The following is a 22,570-nucleotide window of genomic DNA, read 5'->3' on the forward strand; positions in this document are numbered from 1 at the left end:
TAAATAGCCTGTGGCTGCTCAGCAAACTCAGTCCTCATTAAGCTGTTGCTGTTGATGAAGACGTTGTCCTTTTGCCTATTTGACTTTTTTAAGGATGTTGGGGGGGTGCTTGTGCAAATCGCAGGATTCTCCTGAGCATGCCAACACCTGATACCTCCCAGTTGTTTCTGAGTGGCCCTATTGGGGCTCCATTTCTGTGAGAGCTCTATAGAACCCCCATGTTCAAAGGCAGTATACCTCAGTTTACTAGATGATAAGAATAAATGGGACAGGGTGTTCAGCACTTTACCTTCCCCCATGAACTTCCCTGAGGCATCTAGCTGGCAAATAGATGAAGACAGAATGCCAGCCAAGGTGGATTTTTGGTCCAATGAAACAGGACAATTCTTACACATCATTGGTATTCTGTCTTCTGATGGTGGGTCTCTGAATAGCATTCAGGGAATACACGTGCACAGAGTTAGTTTCCTCTGTCAAATCAGTCCTTCCATGTTACAGGTTAGCAACCTCTGTGGCATGAGAGTATTTTGCCATGAATCAATTTCCGTTCTAGGAAGCAGTTCTTAGGATGCACACTTTCCAACACCATCAAAACGGAAAGTGGTCCTCTCCAGTGCCGGGTCTGGTGCTGTTTAGAATCTTGTTTAATGATGTATTGGATAAAGGAGGGTTGCTATATCAATCCAATCAGATGACCTAAACCAAGAAAGGTTGCAAATAATTCTGAGGACAGGATGGAAAGCAAAATGATAATTTCTTCTTATGCTTGACTCATAAGAACGTAAGAAGAGCCCTCTGGATCAGGCCAACGGCCCATCTAGTCTAGCATCCTGTGCTCACAGTGGGCAAACAGATGCCCATGAGAAGCCAGCCAGCGTGACCTGAGTGCAAGAATCATAGAATAGTGGAAGGGGCCTATAAGGCCATCAAGTCCAACCCCCCTCCACACTCTCCTGCCAGCTTATTCTCTGTTGTTTCATTAACTCCCACCCTCCCCCTTAGGGTGGCCACGTGCCTTACTTTACAGAAGACAGTCATCTGTGTGAAGGACTGTCCAGGCAATATTCCGTTTAAAGGGGAGCAGAGCAGAGCAGAGCAGAGCAGAGCAAGGGGGTCTTGAAGTTGCCCATCAACAGCACCCGGACAGCTGATTGAGCAGTGCACAGATCCCTGGGTTGCAGTTTTCCCCAGGATGATGAGACGTGTATTTCTATTTAAATTATAGCCATTATTTCTGTATTTGCATCTATGAATATAAATTAGCATATGTCAACAACAGCATATGTTGTTGTTGCGTATGTAGATTTTAGGAAAATATGTGGGGGTGGGCAGTGCCTAAGTGGCCACCATACTTCTCCTGCAGTACCATTTCATATACAGCTTCTCGCGGAGCTGCAGTGGTTTCCTATTAGCTTCCAGGCACAGTTCAAAGTGCTGGCAGTGATGCCCTTTAAAGGCAAAGCTTTAGGCCCACCACGAGACCCCCTTTTAAAAAGCGTCTTGAGTCTCAGAACTGCCATTTTAATTCCCCACAATTCTCCAGGAACACTACATTGAGGACATTCAGAGTCTTTGCCCTGTCCCACAGCTGCCACCACCCCCAGGACATGCCAAGATCCCTCAGAGGGTGCCAAGCCCTCCTCTCACTGCTCTATGCAAGCTCCTTGCACAGTTTCCCAAGGCTGTGTTATGAAAATCCCTCTTGTTTGGTCAGGACTGAGCAGCTTGCTACACATTCTCAAAAACAACTCGTACCCTTCAGGGTAATTTGCTGCAAGCATTCATTTGAGCTAAGACTGAGTCTCTGGTGGACCCATTTTCAGTTGCACAGCTCAGATCTGGAAAACACGGCCAATAGGTGGGTACCTCTGAACATCTGCAGAGCACCTTTAATAGCTGAAGAGGGTAGCACAGGCCAGAAGGCATAGTTTCAGGCAGGCGGGCATGAGTATCATCACCCATCAAGGACTCCTACCCAGCCCCAGAAAGTGTTGGAAGTGGGGCAGGAGCAACTCCTGTTTGGGTTCTTTTGTGTGTATTCCTGATGGAAGATAGAGTGAGGGTCTTCCGGCTGGCTAGGCTTGCCTACCTTTACCTGTGCTCTTCTCTACCTGACTTCCTTCCGTTGTAAACTGATATGCTCAGGGAAGCTGACCTGCCCCTCCTTCCTTCATCTTCTTCTTTGACTGTCCGAGGAGAGAGGAGACATTTTTGTCTTTGCTCTCTCTCCTGAGCCATGAGGGCAACTCCCACATCTGGGCATTGTGCCTCCAACTTAGTTAGAACTAGGTATGCCTTTCCTAGCTACTATGTATTTCTATAAATAAAGTAGCTTTTCTTATTTTACTACGTCTTAAGTCTCAGTGATCCTCAATGCAGGGTAAAAGCCTGCTACTTAGGTAACTACGCACACTGGCACACACGCAGCTCAGACCGCTGAGGATCTCTGCATATATATACAAATTTCCATAACAGAAAGCAGCTATGTTTCTTGGGTGGCATCATATTCCACTGCCACAGGGCTTTCTTTCAAGGATGATGAGTGTTGCAGAAACATCTCACATTGGTAAATGATGTGCAAGAACTTTCTGAGAAAGGCAGCCATGAGCTCCATGCTATGGAGGGAAAAGCAACAGAAACTGACAACAGCCGAGTGCAGGGTGACAGCCGGACACTCCAGGAAAAGGCAAACGTTACAGGCAGCAGCAAGCAATCCCTTTTGAATTGACATCCACGCTGCAAATGCCCAGAGGTCGGGACATGGTCTCGATCTTTCCTCAAGCTTGAAACTTGGCATCAGAGCTGTAGGGCTGAGTGAGCCTGAAACTCTGGGGTGCCCCTACCAGTCATAGTAGACGAAACTGAGCTAGATGGACCTGCTGGTCTGACTCAGTTATATGACAGCTTCCCATGTTCCTGCAGTTTTCCTGTACCTGTCCTCCTTCTTCACACAGCACATAGTTAAACTGTGGAATTGACTCCTTTGGAGGCCACCAGCTTGGATGGCTTTGAAAGGGGATTGGACAAACTCATGGAAGAAAAGACTATCAATGGATACTAGACATGATAACTATGCTCTGCCTCCACAATCAGAGGCAGTTGGCTTCCGAGAACCTGTTGCTGGAAACAGCAGGAGGAGAGAGTGCTGTTGTGGGTAACCTCCCTGGTAGACTGTGGGAATGCTGTGGACATACTATATCTCAACGTCAGCAAAGCTTTTGACAAAGTGCCCAATGATATTCTGATTAGCAAGCTCGCTAAATGTGGGCTGGATGGAACAACTATCAGGTGGATCCACAGTTGACTAAAGAATCGTACTCAAAGAGTGCTTATCAATGGTTCCTTCTCAAACTGAGGAGAGATAACCAGCAGGGTACCGCAGGGCTCGGTCCTGGGCCCAGTGCTCTTCAACATTTGCATTAATGACTTGGATGAAGAGGTGTAGGGAATGCTTATCAAATTTGCAGATGATACAAAATTGGGAGGGATAGCTAATACCTTGGAAGACACAAACAACATTCAAAGGGAACTTGATAGGCTGGAGCATCGGGCTGAAAACAACAGAATGAAATTTAACGGGGATAAGTGCAAAGTTCTACAGCTAGGAAAAAGAAACCAAGTTCCCAGTTCTAAGATGGGAGATACTGGGGTCAGCAATACTACATGCAACAAGGATCTTGGAATTATTGTTGATCACAAGCTGAATAAGACCCAGCAGTGTAATGTGACTGCAAAAAAGGCAAATGCTATTTTAGGCTGCATTAACCGAAGCATAGTTTCCAAATTGCATGAAGTATTGGTTCCCCTCTATTTGGCACTGGTGAGTTCTCATCTTGAGTACTGCATCCAGTTCTGGACACCACACTTTAAGAAGGATGCAGACAAACTGGAAGAGATTCAGAGGAGGGCAACAAGGATGATCAGGGGACTGGAAACAAAGCCCTCTGAGGAGACGCTGAAAGAACTGGGCATGTTTAGCCTGGAGAAGAGAAGACTGAGGAGAGATAGGATAGTACTCTTCAAGTATTTGAAAGGTTGCCATACAGAGAAGGGCTGGGATCTCTTCTTGATCATCCCAGAGTGCAGGACACGGAATAATGGGCTCAAGTTTCAGGAAGCCAGATTTTTACTGAACATCAGAAAAAACTTCTGAACTGTTAAAGCGGTACAACAATGGAACCAATGACCTAGGGAGGTGGTGGGCTCTGCAACACTGGAAGCATTCAAGAGGCAGCTGGACAGCCACCTGCCAGGTATGCTTTAATTTGGATTCCTGCATTGAGCAGGGGGTTGGACTCAGTGGCCTCATAGGCCCCTTCCAACTCTATGATTCTATATGATTCAGTGATTCAGATCCTGCTTAGTACATAGCAAGATCCCTTTTACCGAGCAGGCCACTTGTCCTATCTAGCTCAGTATTGTCTACTCTGACTGGTAGCGGCTAACCAGAGTTTCAGGCAGGATTCTCTCTCAGCCCTTAGTTGGAGCTGCCATCAGGGATTGAAGTTGGGACCTTCTGCATGCAAGTCAGATGCTCTGTCTCCTTGTGGGCTTCCCATAGCATCTGGTTGGCCACTGAGAAGGGGATGCTGGTCTGTGTGGCCTGATCCAGCAGGCTCTGATGTTCTTACGTTGTCAGTTTCTGAGCCAGATTAAATTCTGAAAAGCCACACATCCCTCCCTGTGATAAAGAATATTTCTGTCTCTGGAAAGTTCTCCATAAATATAATCAACTTGCATCCCTGTTTATTATTGATGTTCATCAGTTGGGTTCTGCTTTGCCACCTCCCCATAAATCCCATGTTCCTTTTTTTTTTAATGTTGCCTCTTTCAGGAACTGGGGGAGGGACAAAGGGGGCTTGGTAATTCATAAGAACCTTGGAGCAATAGCCACACAGGATCAGGAGCAAATCTGAGCACTAGGCAGGCGCAGACAGAGCTCCAGAGATAAGCTGTGAGCGCGAAGGACAGGAGGATAATTCAGCTGTAACAGGGGAAGAGTAACACTCATGGCTGTTTCCACAAGAAGAGGCATCAGGCCAAAGGTCCATCTGGTCCAGCATGTTATTTCTGGTAGTGGCCAGCCAGGCATCACCAAGGAAACTCATGTCCAGGCACAAGAGGAAGAGCCTCTTCTCCTCTTGTTCTCTCTCATTTCAAAACATCATAAAAACAGACACTAAAATACACCAAAACAACACAACTTTAAAAACATTTTTTTAAAAAAGCTTTTAAAATATCTTTTAAAAGGGTTAAAACATATTTTTAAGAAATATTATTTATTTATTTGTTTATTTATTATCATCCTGTCCTTCCAGGGAGGCCAACTGCAAGGCAGCAGGTCAATATAATTAAAAATTAAACAAGTAAAAACCTTTTAAAACATTAAGAAAAGAGGCACGTATCCATCACAGCTAATAATGTCAGGTTTTGCAGGAACTGTGCATTTCAGCCACCAAATGCCTGGGGGACAGGCATGTGAGAGGCTTCTTCCCTCCAGGAATGTGTCTAATCTCCTTCTGAAACTCCTCATCACCACCTCCGATGGGATCGAGGTCCGCTCGCTAATTATGCACTGTGTGAAGAAGGACGTGCTGTGTGTCAGGCTGGGCATCTTAATGTGCAGCATTGGCCAAGGTCTCTTTCACACCTCCTTCCCAGTGTGAACAGCATCAGAGGCTTGAATAAAGTTCTCCCTTTTTGCATTTCAGCCCCGCTCTCTCACTGAGGCTAGACTCACAGAAGGGTGCAGCAGAGGTCTGGAATTAGGAGCAAGAGTTGCATCTATCTATCCACCAAAGCAGGCATTATCCAACGACTGTGAAAACCGCCTCCAGTTCCTCATGCATAATCCTTCTGAAGCTTCATTTGATGAGAACACAGTAAGAGTGTAAGAGAGGCCCTGCTGGTTCAGATCAAGTGTCTATCTAGCCTACTATCCTGTTTCAGACATGGAGCCATCGGATTCCTCCAGGAAGACCGCAAGCAGGGCATGGACAGCCCATCCTTTCTGTGTGCCGCCAGCAAATGGCATTCAGGTACACTGCTTCTGAACATGGAGGCTCCTAAATTAAGCCATCATAATTGCTTATAGCCAACAAGTGGCACTCACACTTGGCCTTTTTCAAATGCAGTGAAACAAAAAAGATCTACAACCCGTGTTTAGCTGGAATATAGATTCCGTTTTAGCTCTTTCCTGCTTCCTATGCCCTGTTAAGATTCACAAGTGGTACTTTTCAGACTACAATACCATGCACACGTCCCTGGGAGTAAGTCCCATCGAACTTGGTGGAAGGTACTTCTGCATAGGATTGTGCTATACAAGGCATTGTTTGCTTCCCTTCTCTTGTCAGAGAAGGCTGTTCCCCAGCATTATTGTTGTTATGTGCCTTCAAGTCGATCACGACTTATGGCGACCCTATGAATCAGCGACCTCCAAGAGCATCTGTCATGAGCCACCCTGTTTAGGAAGCAGTGGTGGCCGCTGGCTCTGTGTCAGAGGGGCAGTGGGATCCTGAGCAGCACCTGGACAGCTCTGACTAAAGCCCAGAGCAGATTCCACTGCCCCACTGACATGGAGCCACCAGCCACCATTGACTCTTCTACCCTGTTGATACTGCTGGAATTTCCTTCTGCGTAAGCATCCCACAAGAATGGCCCCCGTCCACCCAGCCAGCTGCAGATGGGGGTGTCAATTCAGGCAGCTGAGCAAGGAAGATACAGCCTGGTGCAGCCAGTGGGGTGCTCTTCACGGTGCCAGTCTGGCAATGCCTCTGCAGTTGGAGCAAATGCTTTCCTAAACCAGACTGGATTCTGCTCTGAGCCATAACTTCTGTTCTGTTTCGCACAGGCCGGGTTTCCCACGGATGTGTTGCTGCATCATCCCGACTGGGCTCTCTGACACTGGAGGCCTTGAAGATGCAGCTGGACAGCAATGCTTTCATTTGGGTTCCTGCATTGAGCAGGGGGTTGGACTTGATGGCCTTATAGGCCCCTTCCAACGATACGATTCTATGATTCCCCTCTCTGCCAAAGCGCATGTTATTGATGCTCACTTTCATCTGGGTGTTTTCAACAGGCCTTCCAGACTTTTTGTCTGCAAGATGACCTGCTCCTAGAATGGTCTGCAAATACACTTTTTGTGGGACTCTTGATACATACCTAGCACTTGGCCATACAGCAGGAAGGCTGAAATAGTGGCTAAGGTGCTACCAGGAAGCTAGGCATTTAGCCCTTTCTGTTGCCTTAATCTTGGTTGAGATTTGGAAAGTTACTTTAGCTGTTACATGAAAGTCAAGTTGATCTTGCAGTTTGGTGGCACCAAGCCTTTTTGTTCTTTAACATAATTCTGGGGAACAAACCTGAGATGCAAGCCTCGCCTCTTCCCTTGTTACGCTTTGAGGATTTATTTTAAAACACTGTTGGGAGAGTCAGTGTGATGTAGTGGTTAAGGTGTTGGACTACGACCAGGGTTCGAATCCCCACACAGCCATACAGCTCACTGGGTGACCTTGGGCCAGTCACTGCCTCTCATCCTCAGAGGAAGGCAATGGTAAACCCCCTCTGAATACCACTTACCATGAAAACCCTCTTCATAGGGTTGCCATAAGTCAGAATTGACTTGAAGGCAGTCCATTTTCATATGCTGGAAATAGCATGCAACCTGTGTTCAAATATTGCCACATCCTTGGACAGCTCCTTGAAAGTTCAAACTAAAACCCAGAGCAGATTCCACTGCCCCACTGAAACGAAGGCACCGGCCACCACTGGGTGTTTGGTTCTATGAGCGGATGGGGGTGTCATAGCTGTTATTCCAGTGTAGTATGAGCTGAAAAGTGCCAAGCTCAAACTCAAGACAGCCTGACTCAAGCCAAGCTTGCTCAGTTTGAGTACCACACACGCAACATGAGGACATCTTAATACTGCTGACCTTTCTTACAGGGTTGTGGTAAGGACTGCTGACATAATATATGTGGAACACTCAGAACTGTCAAATTATTGTTACATATGGTGAACACATGATGGGGAGCTGAGCCAACATATGTGCTCTGAATATGACTGCATGCAGCCACAAACAATAATGGTGTGATGAAATCCACATACACAAGTTGCGTTAGAGAAGAAGTCCTGGCTAAGTGGCAGAGCAGCACCTGGAGGGCCTGAAGTGTAAGAATCATGCCATATTTAAAGCAATGCAGAGGTGCAGGGCACTGCCATGTGGCAATCCCCCCCGCACCCCAAACAGAGTGACCCTGAATTATCTACTCTGCAAGTACAGAGCTGGGTTTTTTTGTTTTTTGTTTTGGAGATCTCAACTTCTTCAGGAGCTCTTGCAAAGGGTCCCACAAGTATCTGGAGCATAATCCCCCCCATCTTAGTTTATATTTAATTTATATAACCCACTCTGGGAACATTCTTCAAAATAATGTGCCATGTGGCAAAGCAGCCACACCATCAGCGCTAACTGGAGGCACCAGAACCTCCCCTTTTGTTTTTGCTTTCCCCCACAAAAATCAACACAAGCTAACTTTGGCAGACACAAAATGACTGCGAGCAGTGGCCTGGGAACCCCCACCATTTCCCGGGTTGGGGCTGCCCAGGAGCATCTCCCTCACCTGAGTCATGCTGTTTTGACTGCAGGGTGTTCCTTCCAGCGCAGGAGAGACTCCTCTGCAGAGAACTTTTTACTCCCCGGGACACAAGCACACACTTGCACGCCCGCCCGCAGCAACACCACCCCGAACACGGAGAAGCCACCTCCGCAAGCCACACACGCGGGGTTGGGTACCTCTGAAAGCCACTTTGGCGATCCTGTCTCCTTTGCCTCTCAGGTCGGTGACCGTCTTCAGGCGCACGATCAAGGCCATGTCGGTGCCCGGGAGGGTGAGGCTTCCTTGCTCCTACAACAGACCGGCAGAGGAGGGCAGCTGAAGCAGGGGTGGGTCGCCAGCTGGGCTGCCTTCGCGGACTTAGAGCTGTGCCCTCCTCTTCCCTTTGCCCGGCGAGCCCCGGCTCAGCTCCTTAGCCGTCGGACTCTCCTCCCATCCTGGCCCTCCCGGAGCAGGCGCAACCCAGAGCCGCGGCGGTTGCGCTGCCTGCAAGAGCAGCAAGCGGCTGGCCTCGCTCAATTATTCAGGAGCTGCCGCAGAAAAGTGCCACTCGGCTCTGACTCGCTCGCTCTCTGCACACTCTCTTGGCCGGTGCCTCCTTGCAGGCAAAGGTCTCCCGTCCCCTGTCTCCCCCAGCCCGGAGGAGGAGGATGCAGCCGCCCCGCGCAGGCTCTGCAGCCAAGAGCAACTTGGCTTGTGCCTCGTGGACCAGGCAGAACGGAGCGGAGCATCCCTTGCGCGCTGCCTGGGGCGGCTGGAGCCACAGCTGGCTCGCCTTAACTGCTTCGCTGCTGCATCCCGCAGAAGGGGGCCAGGCGGGTCTGTGTCTAGCTCTGTGTGTGCCGGGTTCTGGGTGTGTGTGTGTGTGTGCTGCTTTGGAGATCTCGGTGATCATCCCAGCTTCTTCAGGCTTGCAGCAGGACCGGTTGGTGCAATGGAGGGAGGGAAAGAGGGGCAAGGCTCCTGAATTCTGAGGCTAAGGCTCGCCCCTTGCACATAGCCTTGGGGCTTCAACACAGCTCGCTTGATTTCTGCAGCCTTCACACGTGCACACACACAGGCCAGTTGGGGTGGCTTATTTTTATTCATCCTAGGGATATCAGAAGAGCCCTGCTGGGTGGTTTGACCCAAGGGTCCATTCTGTGTTTGCAACAACGCCCAAACAAAATGCCTCCAGACTGCCTTTGTAGAAGAGCCTCCATCTACAGCAGCAGTCTATCCCTAAGAGCTAGATGCTTGTAGCAAGTGATGGGAGAGGTCTGCTGTCTTCCTGCCCTGCTTGTGGGATTCCTGGAGGTGACTGTTGTTGACTATTATTTCCATAGACATTTAAATACGCAAACACGATTTTCAATTCATGTCCTCCTCACCTTTACAACAACCCTGGGATGTAGACTGGGCAGAGGGACGCTGATTGCATTCGTACAAAACAGGTTGTTTCTATAGGAGGAGGGGTCACCTCAACTTGGGTTGCTTCTTTCTTTTTTGCTGGAATAACTCCTGGTCCTACAACCACTGGGCAACAGGCAGAAATTCAGCAGGGGTTGCTTCCCATAAGTGAGATTGGGTGATGATGAACAAGAACATAAGAACATAAGAAGAGCCTGCTGGATCAGGCCAGTGGCCCATCTAGTCCAGCATCCTGTTCTCACAGTGGCCAACCAGGTGCCTGGGGGAAGCCCGCAAGCAGGACCCGAGTGCAAGAACACTCTCCCCTCCTGAGGCTTCTGGCAACTGGTTTTCAGAAGCATGCTGCCTCTGACTAGGGTGGCAGAGCACAGCCATCATGGCTAGTAGCCATTGATAGCCCTGTCCTCCATGAATTTGTCTAATCTTCTTTTAAAGCCGTCCAAGCTGGTGGCCATTACTGCATCTTGTGGGAGCAAATTCCATAGTTTAACTATGCGCTGAGTAAAGAAGTACTTCCTTTTGTCTGTCCTGAATCTTCCAACATTCAGCTTCTTTGAATGTCCACGAGTTCTAGTATTATGAGAGAGGGAGAAGAACTTTTCTCTATCCACTTTCTCAATGCCATGCATAATTTTAGACACTTCTATCATGTCTCCTCTGACCCGCCTTTTCTCTAAACTAAAAAGCCCCAAATACTGCAACCTTTCCTCGGAAGGGAGTCGCTCCATCCCCTTGATCATTCTGGTTGCCCTCTTCTGAACCTTTTCCAACTCTAGAATATCCTTTTTGAGATGAGGCGACCAGAACTGTACACAGTATTCCAAATGCGGCCGCACCATAGATTTATACAACGGCATGATGATATCGGCTGTTTTATTTTCAATACCTTTCCTAATTATCGCTAGCATGGAATTTGCCTTTTTCACAGCTGCCGCACACTGGGTCGACATTTTCATCGTGCTGTCCACTACAACCCCGAGGTCTCTCTCCTGGTCGGTCACCGCCAGTTCAGACCCCATGAGCGTATATGTGAAATTCAGATTTTGTGCTCCAATATGCATAATTTTACACTTGTTTATATTGAATTGCATTTGCCATTTTTCCGCCCATTCACTCAGTTTGGAGAGATCTTTTTGGAGCTCTTCACAATCCCTTTTTGTTTTAACAACCCTGAACAATTTAGTGTCGTCAGCAAACTTGGCCACTTCACTGCTCACTCCTAATTCTAGGTCATTAATGAACAAGTTGAAAAGTACAAGTCCCAATACCGATCCTTGAGGGACTCCACTTTCTACAGCCCTCCATTGGGAGAACTGTCCGTTTATTCCTACTCTCTGCTTTCTGCTTCTTAACCAATCCCTTATCCACAAGAGGACCTCTCCTCTTATTCCATGACTGCTAAGCTTCCTCAGAAGTCTTTGGTGAGGTACCTTGTCAAACGCTTTTTGAAAGTCTAAGTACACTATGTCCACTGGATCACCTCTATCTATATGCTTGTTGACACTCTCAAAGAATTCTAATAGGTTACTGAGACAGGACTTTCCCCTGCAGAAGCCATGCTGGATCTGCTTCAGCAAGGCTTGTTCTTCTATGTGCTTAGTTAATCTAGCTTTAATCATACTTTCTACCAGTTTTCCAGGGACAGAAGTTAAGCTAACTGGCCTGTAATTTCCGGGATCCCCTCTGGATCCCTTTTTGAAGATTGGCGTTACATTTGCCACTTTCCAGTCCTCAGGCACGGAGGAGGACCCGAGGGACAAGTTACATATTTTAGTTAGCAGATCAGCAATTTCACAAAGTTTCACCTGCTGAATTTCTGCCTGCTGTTCAGCTGCTGAAGGCACAGAAGCTGTTTCAAGGGGGGAAGATTTGTCTGAGAAACAGCAGGGGCCATAGAGGATGTACTGAGTCAAGCAGCTACCAGTCAACAGAATCATTTTGCATGTAATGTGTAGCATTTTTAAAAAGCAAACAAATAAAAATAAAGCACCTTATAGCATTCGAAACATTTTGTGTACATTTCCTTTTTGTAATCCTTGCAATAACTCAACGGCGCAATATCCTCTGCTCCTCTTCCCCCCCAACACCCCCGCCTGGAGGTAGACTGACTCTCACTCTGGATGTTCCACACAACTAGTAGCCATCGACAGACCTCTCATACTCCTCCTTGAACTGGTCAAGTCCCCTTTTAAAGCCATCTAAGGTAGTGGCCGTCACTCAGGTAGACCTTTGACCCTAAGTGCTTCCACCAGCATGTCAAAGGGAGAAACGGACAGGAGGGGGCTGGCGATGGGTGCAAGGCAAGCTGAGCATGCAACTGGAGCCTTGTACATCTTTCCCTGTGGGCTTTATAATGGATGTAAAACCTTTGGAGGCTGTACACTTCTGAACAACAGTTGCTGGAAACCACAGCAGGGTTGCTCTTGCACTCAGGTCCTGCTTGGGGGCATCTTCCCATTAGGGGCACTTTGCTGGCCACTGTGAGGACAGGAGGCTGAACTAGAGGGGCCACTGGCCTGATCCAGCTAAAGGGCTCTTCTCATGTTCTTAGGATGATGAGTCAAGGGCAAACCACTTGTGTAGTCATTGTCAATGCTTCCTATAACATCTAGAGCTGATCAAACGTCACGAGCCATAAATAATTTTTAAAAAATGTTCATAACATGCATGAGCAGTGTTGGAAGTGGGGCAAGAGCAACTCCTGTTTGGGTTCTTTTGTGTGTATTCCAGAAGAAAGAGAGAGTGAGGGTCCTCCAGCTGGCTCGGCTTGCCTACCTTTACCTGTGCTCTTCTCTACCTGACTTCCTTCCGTTGTAAACTGATATGTTCAGGGAAGCTGACCTGCCCATCTTTGTCTTTGACTGTCCAAGGAGAGAGGAGACATCTTTGTCTCCTCTCTCTCTCCTGAGCCATGAGGACAAGACCCATGTCTGGGCATTGCACCTCCAACTTAGTTAGTTAGTTAGAACTAGGTATGCCTTTCCTATATCCTATGTAATTCTGTAAATAAAGCAGCTTTTCTTATTTTACTAAGTCTTAAGTCTCAGTGATCTCAATGCAGGGTAAAAGCCTGCTACTTAGGTAAATACACACATTGGCACACACACAGCTCAGAACAATGAGGATCTCTGCATATTTCCATAACAAAGGGTTATGCACGCCAGTAAGCGTGCATAACCCCCATATGCTGGGGGGTAAAGAAAGGCCGGGGAAGGAACTGGCAATCCCACCCCATATATACGGTCTGCCTAGTAAACGTCGCAAGACGTCACCCTAAGAGTTGGAAACGACTCGAACTACAAGTGCGGGGACACTTTTACCTTTTTAAACTAGATTGAATTGTGAATTGCACCTGAAAGCTAAAAAGGCTGTGTGTGATTTACAAAAGTGATAAAAAGGAGACTTTAGGTTAGAGAAAGAAAAGCAGAACAAAAGGTAGGAAGCCATGGCTGAAGAATCGACACAAGACAAGGATCCCAAGGCCGGAGAAGGACAATTATGCAATTTGGAGTCTTTGAATGATGGCACTTTTGGAAGGGGAGAATCTGCATGGAGTCCTGACTGATCCTGAACCATCAGCAGTGGATGAAGCAGCCACTGCCTGCTGGAAGCATAAGCATGCCAAAGTAAAGTCTCTTCTTATTTCTGCTTTATCAGATGAGGCACTAAATGTTTGCATGGGCTGTATAAATGCTGGAGAAATATGGGAGAAGCTGGAAAATGTGTATCAGAGAAAATCTAAAAATCACGTGATGTTTCTCTATAAGCCACTGTACATGCTGAAACAGTCTAGCACTCTAGATCTGAATCCACATCTGGAGAGATTTTAAAGTCTGCTCCAAGAATTAGAAGCCTGTGGGAGATCTTTAGACAAAGATTTACAAAAAGTCATACTCCTGGCCTCTCTAAATCAACATCATTATATATGGGTTTGCATACTAGAACAGACAGATCAGAATCTGGATCAGATTGTAGACTATCTGAAAGATCAGGATTATAAAGAGACAGAAACAAGTTCTGTCTGAAAAAGTAAATGTTACTGTGGGCAGAAACAGCAACCAAAGGCAGGATAGAGAGATGAGTCATGCCCTGAAGCACAGGGTTCTTTTCCAAAGAAAAGTAAAAAGCAAACTACAAAACCTCTAGAATTAGTTCACACAGACCTTTGTGGACCCATTAGAATGCCATCACGGGGCAGAAATTTATACATGCTTACTTTCATAGATGATTTCTCAAGGTATACTACAATGCACCTACTGAGAGAGAAAGGTCAAGTACTTCAAAAATTAAAGGACTGTATCAGAACTGTGCCCAACTAATTTTGCAGAAAGCCATAAATTATAAGATCCAACAATGGAGGAGAATTTGTATCCAGGGCTATGCAAGACTTTCTATGTGAGGAAGGCATAGAGCACCAGACTACTGTTGTTTATACTCCAGAACAAAATGGGGCTGCAGAATGCATGAACTGGACTCTTGGACAGAAGATTTGTTCCTTGTTGGAAGATGCACAGTTACCACAGACGTACTGGGGGGAAGCAGAGGTTACTGTTACCTATCTGCAGAACTGACTTCTGGCAGCTGCAACCAACAAAACACCTTTTGAGATATGGCATCATCTGACACCAAGCGTGTCTCACCTTTGTGTATTCAGCAGCAAGGCCTTTGTACACATCCTGAGACAAAAGAGGTCAAAATTTGACAACACTGCCAAGAAAGGAATATTCATTGGGTATTCTTCAACACAGAAGGGATACTGAGTCATAGATCCCAAAGCTGGAAAAGTTGGAGTATACAGAGCTGTCCACTTTGATGAGGGAAAGTGTGCACACCAACCAGAAACAGTGCCACACCAAACAGGTGACAGCGAAATGGAAGAAGAAACTGAGCTATTCTTCCACAACAGAAGGGATCACAGTGATACACCAGCAGAGGAAGGTGAGGAGTCTGAGCCAGAAGAGGCATCAGAGCCCTCCTTCCTTTGTCATCTTCTTTGACTGAGAGAGAGGAGACATCTTTGCCTTTGCTCCCTCTCCTGAGCCATGAGGGCAACTCCCACGTCTGGGCATTGTGCCTCCAACTTAGTTAGAACTAGGTATGCCTTTCCTATCTACTATGCATTTCTATAAATAAAGTAGCTTTTCTTATTTTACTAAGTCTTAAGTCTCAGTGATCTAAATTTATTTATTTATTATTTCATTTATATCCCGCCCTTTCTCCCAGCAGGATAAAAGCCTGCTACTTAGGTGAACACCCACTCTGGCGCACACGCTGCTCAGACGCTGAGGATCTCTGCTTATTTCCATAACAAGTGGAAAGGCCTGATTCAGACTAGGACCATGGAACTGATTGGGTGGGATTCAACCTTCTGCACTTTCATGATCCAAGCCCCCTCCCTCCCCAAACTGTGATGCTGATCCAGTCCCCATCCCACACTGTCCATGACTGCTATTAACATCAGGTCTAGTTTAGCCCAATATTTAAAAAATAAAATAAATAAAAATTGATTTTTTTTCTCCACAAATAGGATCAGCATAATGTAATGCGCTCTACGTAGGGCTGCCCTTGAAGACTGTTCGGAAACTTCAGCTAGTGCAAAATGCAGCAGCCAGGCTGTTGACGAGGACCAATCGGTCCGCGCATATAACACCTGTCCTGGCTCACTTGCACTGGCTACCTATTTGTTTCCGAGCAAGATTCAAGGTGCTGGTGTTGACCTATAAAGCCTTACACGGTGTGGGACCGCAATACCTTGTGGAACGCCTCTCCTGCTATGAACCTACCCGTTCACTTCGTTCAGTATCTAAGGCCCTCCTCCGGGTACCAACTCACCAGGATGCCCGGAGGACTGTTACTGGATCTAGGGCCTTTTCTGTGGTGGCCCCCGAATTGTGGAACAGCTTACCGGAGGAAATACGCCTGGCGCCTACGGTTCTTTCTTTTAGGCGCCAGGTTAAGACCTGGCTATACTCCCAGGCATTTTAATGTTTAATGTTTTATGTTTAATGTTTTAGTTTAATGTGTTCCTCTTTGTTACTGATTTTATTCTATATTGTATCTTAATCTCGTTTTGTACACCGCCCAGAGAGCTATTAGCTATGGGCAGTCTAGAAATGAAAATAAATAAATAAATAAATAAATAAACATTCAAACTGATGGCTAGATAAGAACTTGCAGTTTGAGCAATCCAAACTGGCTATGAGGCGTTGTGTATCCATGCTTCTCCCGGGCACACCACTGAGTGATTCCTGGTGCCCAGTCAAATGTTGGAAAGGCCAGTCAGTTCTGTCATAAGAGCATTGCCCTTGGTCTAGAGCAGGCCCAGCATCCTTCTTCCCACAAAGACCAGCCAAAAGCCTCTCTGGAGACTACAAGCAGCCAACAAACTTCCTGCATCATTTATTCCCAGCATCTGATGCTCAACAGTACACTGCCTCTGAATGTGGAAGATCATCTTAGATATACCATTGCTGTTGAAGATAGGCTGCCTTCCATTCAGCGGCAGATGGTGGATCCATGTCAGTGGGGCAGTGGAATCCACTCCGGGCTTTAGTCCAAACTTTCAAGGAACTATCCAACATACTGAAGCAGGAAGGAACATTGCTCCTCTTGTGCTTAGGTCCTGCTTGTGGGCTTCCCATAATGTGCATCTGGTTGCACCCGAAGCACCTTGGATAGCTCCTTGAATGTTCAGACTAAAAGCCAGAGCAGAATGCCTGCTCCATTGGCAGTATATCTGCTAATCAACAGCATTTGCAACAGTTCTGAAATACCCTCAGGGAAAAGAGAGAGAAACATGCTGCTTAGCGGGAACTGACGGAGAACAGCCTGAGCTTTAGATGTGTCCATCTTCCTCGGTTACACATCCTGCCAACCGCTCTTCTTCGTGGCCTCTCCATTTCTATTGATAGCCCAGCAGGGAGACAGTTCTGCTGGCTTCCCAGCCGGCTTGTTCCTCCGACTGTCTGCTCCCAGGTCCACAAGGGTCCAACCAAAGCACTACATCATTAAAATAAACAACAATTTGGAGTTGAGGGGTGTCCTGTCAAAATCTGCAATTACATCCATGCAAGGAGGGGGCTCCGTGTTGCAGAAAAGATGCGTGGGCACTTATACAATGTGTTTGCTAGCAGCGCAAAGCAGAATGTGCCCAACAGTTGCCTTGCAGAAGGAAAAGAGCACCTGTTGTCAGCTGGGTGAGAAAGGGAACAGAGGCCTTTTGCATGGCACTTAGGAATGTAAGGAGGCAGTGATTTCAATCCCATCCTGGATTTGTCACAATCAGCACTGTTTGGTGGTTTGGACAGCTCTTTGAAAGCTCAAACTAAAACCCAGAGCGGATTCCACTGCCCCACTGACAGGGAGCCACCAGCAGCCACTCAATGTGAGGATTTTCCCTCTTCTGTTCCATTATCATTCCCCTGGTTTGCTCTTTCCTGCATCTCCACTCATTCTGAATTCCAGAGAACGTCTGGAGCTAAGAGAACGTCTAAAATTAATTCATGTGCCACTTGCTGCTGCAGCAGCAGACAATACTTTGCTCCATCCATTTGGGTCTTCTTCCCCCTCCTACATTAACGACAAGAATGCACATGGGTGCACTGAAAATTTGTTGTTGTTGTTATGTGCCTTCAAGTCGATTACAACTTATGGTAACCCTATGAATCTGTGACCTCCAAGAGCATCTCTCATGAACCACCCTGTGCAGATCTTGTAAGTTCAGGTCTGTGGCTTCCTTCATGGAATCAATCCATCTCTTGTTTGGCCTTCCTCTTTTTCTACTCCCTTCTGTTTTTCCCAGCATTATTATCTTTTCTAATGAATCATGTCTTCTCATGATGTGTCCAAAGTATGATAACCTCAGTTTCATCGTTTTAGCTTCTAGTGATAGTTCTGGTCTAATTTGTTCTAACACCCAATTATTGGTCTTTTGAAAACAGATTGTGAAAAAAGCTGTGTGATCATGCCCATGATGCCACAGTGGTCATTCCTTTTCCAACATGCCTTTTAAGAGGGCTTGAGATTTCTGCCCCAGCCCGCATCTGTGTTGGAGCTGAAATTGTTTGTATGTATTTTTTTTATTGTTAAATCACTTTGGAATGTTTTATGGGTAGTGATTCATAAATATAAATCAATAAGACTGGCGCACACAAGGGGAACATAGGAAGCTGTCTCACACGGAATCAAACCATTATCTGTACTGACTGGCAGCAGCGGCTGTCCAGGATTTCAGGCAGGAAGTGTCACCCAGCCCTACCTGCAGATGCTGTCCGGGGATTGAACCTGGGACCTTCTACATGCAGCGTTTTGCCACTGAGCTATGGACCTTCCCAATAGTTCCAATGTGCATTCCAAAAACACCACTCAGAAGGAATTTTGATGCAACGATTCATGCGATCAAGTCAAATAGCGCATATGTATGTATATTTGCAGCGTTTTATCAATGCACAGGTAATGCAGGGGAGATGCAGATGAAGTGAAGAGAAGGCTGAGGGGTGACATGATTGCACTCTTTAAGTACCTGAAGGGCTGTCACATAGAGGAGGGTACAGATTTGTTCTCTGCTGCCCCAGAGGGTAGGACTAGGTCTAATGGTTTTAAGTTGCAGGAGTGTAGATTCAGATTGGACATTAGAAGGAACTTCTTGACAGTAAGGGCGGTTCGGCAATGGAACCGACTGCCTAGGGAGGTGGTGGGATCCCCTTCGCTGGATGTCTTCAAGCAGAGGCTGGACAGCTATCTGCGGGAGATGCTCTAGCTGTGGATTTCCTGCTGTGAGCAGGGGGTTGGACTCGATGGCCTACAAGGCCCCTTCCAACTCTATCATTCTATGAAAGAACCTAATCTGCAGCAAACTGAGCATGCATGGTGTTCTATACAAAATTTAGGAATGAAACAAAATTCCTAATGCGGCCTTTCCACTTCTGACGCAAGAAAGGCTATGTTATTGGAAAGTCAAAACTCCAAAGAGAGAATGCCAATGAAATGAATTTTGGAAGGATCCCAACCTGCAACCTGTTTTTAGCATGTATGAACAATGAGTTCTGGAGAAATTACCGCATCCTTTCTTTTCCCCTGGCAATTTAGCAGTTTTGGGTGGATGAGCGTGGGGAGGGTGTTGCGTTCCCACTGAGTGTCAAATATTACCTCCCACCTCTGTTCAGATATGCTACTGAATGCATGTAAGTTGCAAAAATGATACTGTGTGCATAAGAGAGTTTAGAAGGCAAAGCATTGCAAAGCTTTTTGTAGTGGCTTTTCTGGACAAAGAACCCCTCACATTTGGCTGTTGACATTCTTGTAACATCTCCCCTGACAGTGATCAATAGGTTTCTCTCTGCAGCCACTTGTACAGAGACAGTTACAACTCCCTCTCCTCCCCTCTTCCAGTCTGTTTCTAAATTCATAGTTGACCGAAAATTAAAACCTGCCACGATTAGAGCAAACCATGTTCCATTTCAATGAGGATCCCATTGTCAGCCTGGAAACCTTGAAGAGTAAAGCTCTGCTTTGCAAACTGCAGGTATTTCACAATCAAAATAGGGATACATGGGGAAGCAAGCAATAAGCCTTTTCAAACACTGAGAAAGCTGGAGCTTTATGAAAATAGCAGCATTTTTTCAAATTTTCATTCACATTTATTTCTATACCATTTTGGGGGCAAGGTCCCAAAGCGGTGGACAGAATAATACAGAACAAAATATAATACATTAAATATAAATTCAAACATTCAAATTCAAAAAGCACAAGGATTCACAAAAACAGACACAATTTCCATCACTTGGTATCACTGCTCAGTTCATCAGTTCACCAGAACACAGGCAACAACCGCCAACTACGCGTGGTCACATGTGAAGAAACACTACTTGGACACTGGCGTACATCCCAGAGGATTTTACGATCTAACATGTTAATTCCCAGCAACATTTTTACACTTGCGATTGCCTATAATTTTTTAAATGTTTTTGTTTAGAAATAGTAATAACCATATTTTTAAAATATAAAATAACAAAAACCCTTAAATCATATTTCATACATTCAAACACAGCTGCCGACCACAAACAGAAGCCCACACAACATGTTTTCCCCTCAAAGCAACTATAGCGGAGGCAGACTTGACAGTTGCTCTCCAGGGAGGAACGGATTGGCTCAACCCTCTGGCTCCTCTACAGGATGCAGTTCTCCTGGTGCAGGAACAGGAGCAGTAAAATAAAAAAAAGGGCTGCAGAGGCTAAAGATGGTATTCAGCCCCCAACCAGCAATAGATCTATTACAGCTACTGCACACTCCAGTCATAGAATCATAGAATATTAGATCTGGAAGGGGCCTATAAGGCCATCGAGTCCAATCCCTTACTCAATGCAGGAATCCAACTGAAGGCATACATCCTCAAATGGGTGAGAATATCTAGGGGTTCCAGCATGTACCTCCGTTCAATTTCCTTTTGGAAGGAGGTCACTAGAGGCTTATGGCATTTTTGCATTATATTCACATTCATTTGCAAATATACAGGTTGAACAAAGGTGGTGGCTTACTGCTTACAGAGCTTCAGCCTAGCTCTCTGACCCTCACTCTGCTCCTTCTCTCCCCCCCCCAAACTGCAGGATGCTTCCCTTTGCTCAGATCCAGCTAGATGACATCACCTCTAGAGACAGGAGGGGGGAGAAAGTGGAGGAAGAAAGAGACACCCTATTCCAGACCGAGTCTCTGCCTTTGTTAAAGCTAATCTCCTTAAGGACAGGAGGGTCATGGGGAACTTATCAGCTCAGTTTGCCAGGTCAGGGTACTACCTAGCAGATTTCAGACCCACTCTCTCTCTTAGAATCAAGAACCAAGTTGGAAGGGATCCTGGGAGATCATTCAGACCATCCCCAATCCTATAACAGTATTATCAAATCTCAGATGTGGGCATGATTGGTTTGAGCATAAAATTAGGAATTAAAACATCCATCAGAGGCACTTCAGTCAGCAGAGATGCTGTATACCTGTGGTTTCCAAAACTGGGTGGCAGAAGAGGGTATGAAATAAAAGCAGGGAACTGGCTGGAATTAATATCTCTGGGATATCTGTTAAGCCGCCTTCATTATACTTTTCATTAATCAGAAGAATCTTAAGGCATCCAGTGCATACTTACATAGGAGAATGGCTCACTGAACCTGGTGGGGCTTTATGTCCACCTTGCAAAAATCTTCCAGGGGATCATCTAGCCTGTCCCTGCCATATGATGGCAGGACATGACAAATTGGTGCTCTCACAGAAGGAGCACTTGGGGGATGAGCTTCCTTCCTGGTGATTAGAAATTCATCCACTTGTGGCTGAAGAGCTACCAGGGGTGAGGCAACCTGGCACCTGTTTGGCGGTGCAGAGCAGCAGAGTGAAATTCACAGAAGCACAACCCGTGTTAGTCGAAACCAAAACCAAAAGGCGACCATTTGGAATGGGGTGCAGAGAATAGCAAGGAAGGATGAAGGGACCACTTTTCCAGGCAGACAGTCCAGGAACAACACTATAGCACAGGGTTTCCTTTCCAGAGCACTGGCGTCCTATGACACCCCTTGAAACACTTGTTTCATTTCAAATATAGGCAAGCAGAGCATATTGGAATCAAATAGCTTCTCCTACAGCGGGCGGTACATTAGCTAATCCTGCACCTGATCCCCGGAAAGAAACACTCACCCCAAGGGGCTTCTCCTTTACCACCAACCTCTCTCTCTCTCTCTGCAAAGTTGGCTCCAGACTGTTTCTCTGTGCCTCTTTCCTTAAGCTTGGAGGAATGTCACATTCCACTGGCAAGGGAACAGAAAGTTTAGGCCATTAGGGATACATTCCAGAAATTAAGGTTCTTTTGCTGTAGGAAGAGAGCCAGTGTGGTGTAATGGTTAAAGTGTTGGACTACGACCTGAGAAAGCAGGGTTCGAATCCCCACACAGCCATGAAGCTCACTGGGTGATGTGATGTCCCTGCATTTTAATATCTGTAAATATGATAAGTGCGGATTTATTAAGTGATATATGGTAAGTGACTGAGTGAGAGGGGGGAGTACATGGGCTAGAATGCTGGAGAATGCTGTATGATGATTGGCTGAGCGTTGGAGTGGCTGAAGGTATAAATGAGAGGATGACAGTTGGTTCAGGGTTCTGTTTTGTGGAGGAGTTGTTGGCGGTTGGTTGTGGAGTGTGGATTGGAGTTGGTTGTGGGTTGGATTATATTTGGCTGGTATTTAGGCAGAATACATAAGACTGGAAACATAAAGAGTGACACTATATGAAACCATATGCTTGTTGAACATTCCTAAAGTAATCTTGTTATTTCCTGGTGTTATCAATTAAATACTTTTATTGGTTTACCAAAAGCCTGATCCTTGGCTGGGGATACACAGACCAGAAGGCAGGGCAGGGTAATTACCAAGGTTGGAGGGAAACAGTATCAAATAAATGGTGGCAGCGGTGAAGGGAGATATTGTAACATCATCAAGTATCCAGAGCAACCCAGGATTGTATGCTTTTTAGACAAAGATACAAGGGGGTTGTGGACGGCAAGGGTACCCAGAC

General features: G+C 46.3%; 1 protein-coding gene across 4 annotated transcripts in view; it reads right to left on the reverse strand.

Moving 5' to 3' along the window:
• Window positions 1–8,867, reverse strand: part of OTOF (otoferlin) — a 219,258-nt gene extending 210,391 nt beyond the window's left edge. For all 4 annotated transcript variants that reach the window (XM_061626513.1, XM_061626515.1, XM_061626516.1 and 1 more), the window contains exon 1: window positions 8,789–8,867. In XM_061626513.1, the coding sequence (XP_061482497.1) occupies window positions 8,789–8,867 (79 nt within the window). The remainder of the gene's footprint in view (window positions 1–8,788) is intronic.
• Window positions 8,868–22,570: the final 13,703 nt, after the last annotated feature.

The sequence above is a fragment of the Rhineura floridana genome, chromosome 4 (assembly GCF_030035675.1).
Source record: "Rhineura floridana isolate rRhiFlo1 chromosome 4, rRhiFlo1.hap2, whole genome shotgun sequence".
In the NCBI taxonomy this organism is placed as follows: domain Eukaryota; kingdom Metazoa; phylum Chordata; class Lepidosauria; order Squamata; family Rhineuridae; genus Rhineura; species Rhineura floridana.